This window comes from Balaenoptera ricei, chromosome 6 (genome assembly GCF_028023285.1).
Source record: "Balaenoptera ricei isolate mBalRic1 chromosome 6, mBalRic1.hap2, whole genome shotgun sequence".
In the NCBI taxonomy this organism is placed as follows: Eukaryota; Metazoa; Chordata; class Mammalia; order Artiodactyla; family Balaenopteridae; genus Balaenoptera; species Balaenoptera ricei.
Window position 1 is genome coordinate 52,468,976 of NC_082644.1, and position 10,278 is coordinate 52,479,253.

Sequence of the window (10,278 nt, forward strand, 5' to 3'; positions counted from 1 at the left end):
TTATTTTTATTTCCTGACATTCTCCACTCTTGCTTCTGGTGAGAGAATTCATTTGTTTTTCCTTCTTCTCATTATAGCATTAAGTATGATTATTATTTTTAGATTTCTTTCCCTTCAAAAATCAAAGAAACAAGAGAGCAAGAGCTGTATTTGTTGTGTTCACTTTTATATCCTGAGGGCAACATCCAACCTGGCTTACAGAAAGTCAGTTGTTACTTATAATTTGAATATAATGTGATGGGTAAATGAATTGTGACATCCATTTCTTTAATCAAGTTGCACAATCAGGCTTGGTGTTTCTTTTTAAAGAATAAACAAATACAAGAAGTTTTCTATAATAAAAATTTAATAAAAAAGACAAAATAAACTAATTATAAAGAACATATTATATTACACAATGTAAAGGTACACAAAATATTATAAAAATAAAAATACTTTAAATCTTATAAATAGTTAAATAAATATTAAAATAGATAAATAAATATTTAAGTAGATAAATAAATAGATCAGCATGGGCATCTATGAGGGACTAGTGCCTGTAGAGTAGAACATCATGTTGCTTAACATTCCTGAAAACATTTGACAAATTAATTCAATTCAGGGCATGATGAGAGCAGAAATGAGAGTCTTTGACATGGCAGCACAGGTGGAAGTGTGGTCTTGTTAGGCAGTGAGAATCATTTCCGTGTTGAAGCAGGTGTGTGTCATTCCTTCCTCCTGAGTCTTTCTTGCAAGTTTGTTGATGAAGAGAAGGATCTCATGACTTCTGCTCTGACAATCTCCCAGGCACAAGGGCTGTATTTCTTCTCTTGCAGATAGACAGTGATTCTGTGGAAGTATTTCCTCACAGCCAGGATGGAGTCCTCCTTCAGCAGGGGAGTCCCTTCCAGCCCCGCCTCCTGCATCAGACAGGCTTGCAGGTCAGTGAGCTGCTGAGAAAGTGCAGTGCAGAACTTGTCCAGGAGGGGCTCATCCCAAGCGGCAGCCGAGCCCTCCGTGCTGAAGAGCCGGAAGGTCTGCTGGATCGTCTCATGGACGACAGCGATGGCTTGAGCCTTCTGGAGCTGATTGCCTCCAAACGCCTCCTGGGGGAATCCAAAGTCCTTTCTGTCCTTCAGGCAGGAGAAGGGGGAGATTCTCCTCATTTGTTGCAGGAGCATCAGGTTCCTCCTGCTAGCCAGGCTGTGGGTCTGAGGCAGGTCGCAGCCCAGAGAGCAGCTGGAGTTGCAGCTGAGCAGCACCAGGGCCAGGAGGAAGGACAAGGTTGGGGCCATCGGAGACCTTGTAGATGCTGCTGGCCTGGCTGAGGTGGGTGACTCTGTGAACCCTGCTCTCTAGGTTCTCTGAAGACCTTCCTTCAGGCCTGGGTCTTAAATAGGGACATATTCATTTCCATTTTCTGAATGTTTCTTCTTACTTTCTACTTCTGTTTTTAGTTTTCATTTTGCACTCTCCAAATGGGTTAGAGCAGTGTTTCTCAACATTTTTTTCCATTATTGACTCCTCCCCTACCCACAGAGCCTTTTTAGATATTATTTCCTAATTGCCCCCCCCCCATGAAAATTTGATAACATGTATATCCTGTGTATGTAGTTATGTACTCCATGGATATCTCTATTCTGTACATAGGGAAAGAAAGTGCAAAGTTTACTCTTTTTATTCAATGCAGGATTAAGAATGACTAAATAAAAATGTTAAGCTACAAGTTAAATTTAAAAAATATTGGCACAACTTTATAACTAAATTTGCTGAGTGACTTACAAGTTTGTTTAATTATATAAATTGTAATATAGAAAATTACATATGCAAGTTAACAGTTTCTAAAAATACATAGTAATTTTAATGTTATGAAATATTTTAAATTATTTAAAACTGCTAAGAACAATTGAAAATTAAATTATTTTTAAATTTATTTTGGTATTTAACTTTTAATTTTAACTCATATGAGAAAATAATTAATTTCACCAGCTGCTAGATATTCATCAAGATATTGTCAACATTTTTTATCTGTTTAGCACTAGACATAATGATTGATGTGTTGAATAACTTTAATAGAATTAAATCATGGAATAGAAACTATTTGTATTTCATTCCCAAGGCCCACATCACACTCAGCAGTGATGAGGATTAAACGTAAACAACGTCCACAAGACAGCCAATGGCAGCAAGAAGTATGCACAGCCCACCTCTCACAGTATGACTAAGATGCAGGAAAGGATGGAGAGAAAGCCTCCAGTCACAGCCATCTGTTAGCTATAGGTTTGTAGCCCTGATCTTGCATATATTTTTTGTATCTCACAAGACAATGAGAGAAAAGAAATACTAAATAAGGTTTTTGTTAGACAAGGTTGAACTTTGGAGCTCCCCAAACCATTGTAATGTCTAAGATGTGTTCACACCCCCAAGAACTAATTTTCACACTCTTGGAAGCAGTGTTAACAAATGTTCCATCTGGTGAGGAATGTTGATGATGGGGTGACTATGCATATATAGGAGCAGGGAATATATGGGAAATCTCTCTACCTTCTGCTCAACCTGGCTGTGAACCTAACCACTCTTTTTTTAAAAAAAGTATATTTAAAAAAATATCTACTGCTTATATGTGGAATCTTTAAAAGTGATACAAACGAACCTATTTACAGAACAGAAATAGAGTCACAGATGTAGAAAACAAACTTACGGTTACCAAGGGGAAGGTGGGGTAGGGATAAATTGGGAGATAGGGATTGACATATACACGCTACTATATATAAAATAGATAACTAATAAGAACCTACTGTACAGCACAGGGAACTCTACTCAATACTCTGTAATGACCTATATGGGAAAAGATTCTAAAAAAGAGTGGATATATGTATATGTATAACTGATTCACTTTTCTGTACAGCAGAAACTAATGCAACATTGTAAATCAACTATACTACAATAAAAAATTTTTTAAAAAGATCCATCATCAAAAATGTATATATTTAAAGGCTAACGAAGCAGGCTTCTTAGACTGTTGGAGACAGTTCTTTCCAAGAAAAAGCGTTTTTAGCTCTGAAGAAAAATCTCCTGCTAGAGGACTAGACTTTGGCATAGAACAGAAGCCAGGTCTTCAGATTGACTGCTGTCATTGTCCATCCTGGCCAATAGGGGGCACTCCTCCTTCATAAATATTTTAATAGCCCACAGAATGAAATGGATCCTGCTTTCTATTTCCTTTTCGCTACAGCTACTGTTACATCATTGTAACGGGGACATTCGCTCATTTCCAAAAATATTCACCAGGAGAAAAAAAAAAGAAAAAGTCCTCTCATATAGGAGTTTCCAAGAAACCTAGAACTTCACACAACTTTTGCTTTCAATTGGTGGTTTTATACTCAAGTAAAATTGACAGCAAGAAACCACAAGGGAATAGGAAACAGCTGTATGAATGGGCATTACAGGTTAATGCAAAGTGAGTGAGGACAGCACACTGGGCATTTCTTCACTGGGAAGAAGGAAATGATTATGATATGGGAGTGAAAGAATGGGGTCCAGGAAAGTAGGGAGGAAAGGGGAAGTGTGCCAGGTATCAGAATCAGCAAATATCATACATATTTTTAATATGTTCTATACAATAATACATGCCATCATACATTATATACTATATATTATTCAAATATATATAATTTTTTCAACTTTCCTTTGGAGACTGATCTCTGTACCAGATATTTACAGGCCACCAATTTCTGATTGCATATACTTCAGACTTATCCCTGATATTAAGAGTGTCTAATTTCTTCAGGATACTTCCTAAATATGTTGTTTAGACTGTCAGTGTTTTGCAGTCAGTTACAGAGAGAGGGGTAGGAGATTTCACTACTCTCGTGTAGATCTATATGAAAACATAATAGCCACCATCTGTTAAGCTCTCACTCCGTGGAAGATACTCTGCTAAATGCTTTTAAATGTTCTTGTTTAATACTCAAAACAACTCTAGGAATATTTCCACCCTACTTTACATTTGGGAAAACTGATGGTCAGAGAAGTTAAATGAATTCCTCAAAACCAAACATCTCAATTCCTAACAGAATCTAGGTGTGATGCATAATCCTATTATCACATCATAAATAATTACTTACATTTTATATCTTGAAATTCTCATACATTTTCATGCCAAAATTACACACTTTCTTGCTCTCTGTATTTTGTTGATGGATGTTATTGTGTTTTTTCCTGGCTTTCACCTAATTTTGCTCTTTACTTTGGATATTGAGGTAGAGAAATTTTCAGTTTAATTTTTTCATCCTATGAAGAAAGTGTCTCTGACTATTATATTCATTGCAAATTGACTACTTATTAATCCCTTAAGAGCTTGTGAGTTTCCTGAAGTCATTGCCCTACATATAAATCAAATCTTAATTTAATCAGAAAGAAAGGAAGCAATAGAGTAGAAGTCTTGGCTATCAATCTCTTCACAAAAAGAAGATGTGTTTTATAATAACAGAAAAAGCAATGTAACAAAGGGAAAAATTAGGTAGCCAGATTACTAAAACACATAAATTCTAAGACTCTTATATTGTTAGTAACAATTAGATTTAGGATAAAGGATGTATCTGATGTTCAAATGGTGGAATTAACTTTCAGTAATATGATTCCAGAATGATTACCTGGCAATCTAAGCAGAAATCAGTGTAAACTCTTACGCTATATGATAGATGAAAATAAAATCCTGATGGAATACAGAATTGACATAAAATTAGATTTGTTAAAGGGAATTAGGACAGTTCAAGTTCCATTCATGATGTATAAGAAGGCTTGAACATGTCCTACTACCATCAACATCTAGAAAACTGGCTGTGATGCTGAGACAAGAAAAATATCTCCTTGAGCTATCTTGTCAACAATTATCTTGACTCTCTTCCTGGAAGTATAGAGAAGTAAAGAAATGGAAGATACAAATAAAAACCAATATGAACTTTTAGAAATGAAAAACATAATAACTGAAATGAAAATTCAAGTACAGATGTAAAGATCAGTAACCTTAAAGACACAACAGTAGAATCTGTCCAAAAGGAAGCATGGAATGAGATAAGAGCTTCAGATGTTTGGAATGCCAGAAGGAAAAGAATGAGAAGAGTCAACCAAAATATTGGAAGAAATAATGGCAGATAATCTTTTGAATTAGATTAAAACAACAAATGTATGGATACAAGAAGCTCAGTGAATCCTCAGCAGCACACACACACACACACACACACACAAACACACACACACACAGCCACAGCAAAGCACATTATAAAATTGCTGACAACAAGTAATAAAGAAAAAAATTTTAAAGCAGTTACGTATCAAAAGCGCATTACATTGCAAAGAAAGAAAAATAAGAATACTTTTGGATAGCTTATCAGAAATTATGCAAGGTAGATGTCAATTAAAAGGCATATTTAACGGCAGAAGGGGAAAAAAAAAAAAACCCGGAATTTTAAATCCAGAAAATATATCCTTCCAACTGAGGCTAAAATAAAGACTTTTTCAGGGAAACAGAAGCTGAGAGAGTTCATCATGATCAGACCTGTCCTATAAGAATTGTTAAAGGACATTCTTCAAAGGAGAAAATGATACCAGATGGAAACTTTGAGCTACACAAAATAAGAAAAAGTGTTAGACAGTTTACTGCAAAAATAATAAAAATGTATCCAGCAGTTCAAAACACATGTAGCAGTAATAGGTATGGCAGAGTAGCCTAGGAGAGAAGGGTGACAAATGAAGCATACTAAAGATTCTTACAATATATGGAAAGCTCCACAAAAGGTAGAGTTTGATAACTTGAAATAATACATGGTAAACAGTATAGAGAAAACTAAAATTGAAACAGAAAGGAATAGTTATTAAGCCAATAATGGAGATAAAACAGAAAATAGAATCATATGAGAAAGGTCAATTAATCCAAGAGAAGACAGGAAATTAAGAAAGGAACAGTCACAAGAACAGTTAGACATAAAATAAATAGAAGGAAACAATAAGGAGAATAGCAAAAATCAAGGAAATAGAAAATCTATGAAGAAAATAAAAGAAACCAAGAATTTGTTTTAAAAGTTTAGTAATTTTATAGAACTCTAGCAAGACTGATCTAGGTAAAAAGAGGGAGGAAAAAATTTACCACACTACCATTATTCATCCTTCAGTCTACACCAGTCTGGTTTCTGGCCTACTTTTCTACCAAACCAGATCTTACTAAAATCACCAAAGACATCTGTGTTTCCAGATCCACTGGATAGTTTAGCCCTATCCTTCCCTAAGTGTACTGCTCAATCTTTACACCCTTTGTTTTCTTCTTCAATACTTTCTGAAGATCATTCTTCCCTGATTGTCTCCTGACTGCACTGGCTACTCCATCTTTGTGGTCTTTGCAGCCTCTCCTTGTCTTCTAGCCTTAAAAGTTAAACATCTTCATAAGCTTTAGGTCGTCTTCTCATTCTACACTCATAAGTAAACACATCAATTATCATGCCCTGATTTGCAAATTTGCAACAAAAAATTGCAAATTAATAACAACAATGTACATTTTTGGAGATTCCAGATCAACAGATTCATCTACCAATGGGATGTCTGCCTTTAGATACTTCTCAGGCACTTATAGAATACATCTACTTTTTCCTCCTTCTTGATATCCCTCATTCAAGATTCTGGTGAAAGAATCCCTTGTCTTTTACCTCTCACTGTAGGATGATAGAAAATTGAAATTCATTAAGCATGATTAATGTTTTATTTCTCCTTCTCTTCAAAATTGAAAGTTCCAAGAGAATGAATTTTTGCAATTGCTTTATTTTCCTCTGTATCCCCAGAATAACCACATAATGTGGCATAGAAATATGCAGTTCTAAATATAAGCAACTGGAAAAAATGAATGAGTAATTTGAATTCATCATCCATTCTTCAATATGGGTTGCAAATTTATGCCTTTTTTTTTCAAAAATAAACAATTCCAAGAAGTCATCAGGGAAAGAATTTCATAAATCAAACAAGAAAACAATTTCACAAAAAAGAGTATATTTTTGTTGTATTTTAATATATTATAAAGGTAAACATGGTATTATGTGAACAAACCTATTTTAACTACGATACATAGTATGACATAGATAAAGTAGATGAATGAATAAATGAACGAGTATATGAATACATTGGAGCCCTCAGCATATTAATGGTAGTTATTTTAAATTCCTGGTAGGATAATTCCAAAATCTCTGCCATATCTGAGTCTACTTCTGATGCTTGCTTTGTCTCCTCAAACTGTGTCTTTTGCCTTTTAGTGTGCCTTGAAAGTTTTTGTTGAAAGCTGAACATGATGTACTGGGTAAAAGGAACTGAGGTAAATTGACCTTTAGAATGAGGTTTTGCATTTATCTTGCTAGGACATGCCCTATGTTTACTGTTTGCTCTAGCTGTAGATGTCAGAGACTACAATTTCTTCTTTTGTCCATGCTTTTTTCTCCCCTTTTGTCTTTGGATTTCCCTAGAGATTTGTTCTTAAATAAAGTCTGCTATTTGCAGTTCTTTTCAGTCTTAATCCCCTATAGTACAGGACCCAGTTGATGTGATGATACGTATGGGGAAGGGTGAAGTTTTATATAATCCTACGATTATGTCTCAGTGTTTTAGTGAGTCTGTGCTCCTGGGCTGTAATCTGCACAGGTGCTTCTCAGATTTCTTTACCACCCTATTTCCTGCTCCTATGAGACAGGAAAAGTTGTAGGGGGTTGAAGTTGGGTATTTCCCTTCCCCAAGGTGGGTTAGTCTCTGGTAAAATAGTTTTCCTTGAGGACAGGCCTTTGTTAAGGGGACCAGAACACTGAGAGTGCTTCAAAATGATCTCCTTTTTCCTACCTCCGCTGGAAGCACCAGGAGGTTCTTCTTTGACCTTCACAGTGAGCACCTGGTGAGGTCCTGAAGGTAAGACTCACAAACGTGTAGGGCCCTCAAAAACTGGGCATCCCGCAGTCAGTTTTTAAATCTCAAGCTCATCCATGTGGATGCTCCAGTAATTCTTCAATTACAGTTTAAGTGTTCCTACCAGTACTAGTTTCAGCTCTGGTTCCTGTCCTGCAGTTCTGCTCCAAGTAAGCCATGATCTCTGCATCCTCCTCTCTCCACAGTTATAAGGGCAGCAGCTTGCACTGTGACCTCAGTTCTCTGATGGATCTAAGAAGAGTTGTTGTTTTTCAGTTTGTCCTGCATTTTTGTTGTTGTTGATATGAGGTGGGGAATGATGACTTCCAAGCTGGTTACATGTTGAGTAGGAAACCAGAATTTCCCCCAATACATTAATACATACATAGCATCATTGTAGGTATCTCTCAAGGAATGATGCCCTTAGAGATAATCATTTAAGAACATTTTAACACAGTTTTGAGCAATTTAACCCAACGTATTCTAAGACTAAAGGAGAAATAAGATTCTGTAAAATGACTGAACACATGGGAATGTGACTTAGTATATTAAAGAGTATCATCTCCAGGTCCCTTACCTTACTTCTTAATCTTCCTTGAAAATTTGAATATGAAGAGAATGAGCACATAATTTCCACTCTGACAATTTCCCAGGCAAGATCGCTGTCTTTTTTCTTTTTCAGGTAGAGATGGATTCCCTGGAAGTACCTCTTCACGGCCAGTGTAGGGCCCGTCATTCCCAGGGCAGATTCTTCCTCTCCCATCACCTGCACCAAGCAGGCGTCCAGGTCCTCCAGCTGCTGATGGAGTCCAGTGCGGAGTTTGTCCAGGAGGGAGGTGTCCCAGGCGGCAGAGGAGTGCTCTGTGTGGAAGAGGTGGAAGATCTGCTGGAACATCTTATGGAGGACAGAGATGGCCTGGGCCTTCTGGAGCTGACTGCCATCCACTGTCTCCCAGAGATGTCCTTCACTCAGGAGATTAGAGAGATCCTCCTCATTTGTCTCAGAAGCATCAGGTCTTCCTGTGAACCAATCCATGCCTCTGAGACAGGTTACAGCCCAGGGAACATATGCTGCTACAGCTAACCACCAAGTGGGCCATCAGACAGGGTGAGCATTGAGGATCTTGGGGATGCTGATAGCCTGGATGAGGTGTGTGTCTGTGTGAATCCTGGCCCCTAGTTTCTCTGAAGTCCTTTCTATAAATGTCTCTTAAATATAATATTGTAATGTTTCATTTTCTGGATGTTTCTGGATGTTTATTCTTTTTTTTTCTTTCCTTTATGTATGCTCTAAATAGATTGGAATAGATTAGAAGACATCAATCATTTAGATTATTGTTTTCACCATTTCTGTTTAATTTGCCGAAAATCTTCAGATGTTTGAATGTAAATGAATTGAAAGCTTTCAAACGAGAAAAGTCTCTTGGTTAAAATCAAAAGTATGCAAACAGTTCTCCTTGCTAAGAACAAAATTTTACCTCTGATCCTGGGCTCTGGTTTTGCCCTCTTTATTTCCTTTGTCAGCCAAGCTGCCTCAGTCCTCTGGATTTATCCTCTTAAGAAAGGACTTACTTGGGAATTCCCTGGTGGTCCAGTGGTTAGGACTCTGCGCTCTCAACTGCCAAGGGCCTGGGTTTGATGCCTGGTCGTGGAACTAAGATCCCACATGCCCTGTAGTGCGGCCAAAAGCAAAAAGAAAGGATTTACTAGACCTGTTTGACAAGTAACTCCCTTAGGAGAAAGGTCTATGTCTTGTTCACAATTTTATCATTATCTAGGGTCCATATTAATTACTCAAGACAAAATTATTAATGAATAATACACTCAAATTTTGTGTACAGAAAGTATGACCAAGTGGCAGTGCTTCACTAGGGCCTCAAGACCAGAAATGCAGCTGGCATTTTCCACTCTTTTAACATGTTCCTACTAATGACTCTTCAGGTTGTTCCCCACATCCATGGCTGGTTTCTTCATTTTTTTAGCTGCACGTGGGCATTTCAGTTCTAATTCCAAGCCCCACAACATGTTTATCCTTCACGGTACCACCTCCCCTCACCCATTAGCACATGTTTAATCTCACCTTCTGGCTCAGTGTGCACACAAGCCACACATTGTCCAATTGACTCTCACTAACTCACTCTTTAAATGAGCTGCCATTGAGTCAGCTCATCACACTTTCAACTTTTAGCAAAACTTTACTGGAGGGTAATTGCTTTTGTCCCCAAAACAATCAACTGCCCTAGACCCAACAGTGTTTCTGTGAAAAATCCCTCTTCTTTTCGTTGGGTACTCAGGTGTCAAATATTTCCATAGCTTCCAGATGACACAAGCCAAACATTATGCACTCTGTGTGTGTGTGTGTGT

At 37.1% G+C, this 10,278-nt stretch overlaps 1 protein-coding gene and 1 pseudogene across 1 annotated transcript; both read right to left on the reverse strand.

Moving 5' to 3' along the window:
* Nucleotides 1-704: 704 nt before the first annotated feature.
* Nucleotides 705-1,274, reverse strand: LOC132367032 (interferon alpha-1-like). The gene has a single exon (XM_059924641.1). The coding sequence runs from the start codon at nucleotides 1,272-1,274 to the stop codon at nucleotides 705-707; it is 570 nt and encodes a 189-aa protein (XP_059780624.1).
* Nucleotides 1,275-6,083: 4,809 nt separating this feature from the next.
* LOC132368059 (interferon omega-2-like) lies at nucleotides 6,084-9,014 on the reverse strand (annotated as a pseudogene).
* Between the last annotated feature and the right edge of the window lie 1,264 nt (nucleotides 9,015-10,278).

Excerpts from the sequence above, each read along its gene's own strand:
- LOC132367032 (XM_059924641.1), bottom strand. The coding sequence starts at position 1,274 with ATGGCCCCAACCTTGTCCTTCCTCCTGGCCCTGGTGCTGCTCAGCTGC.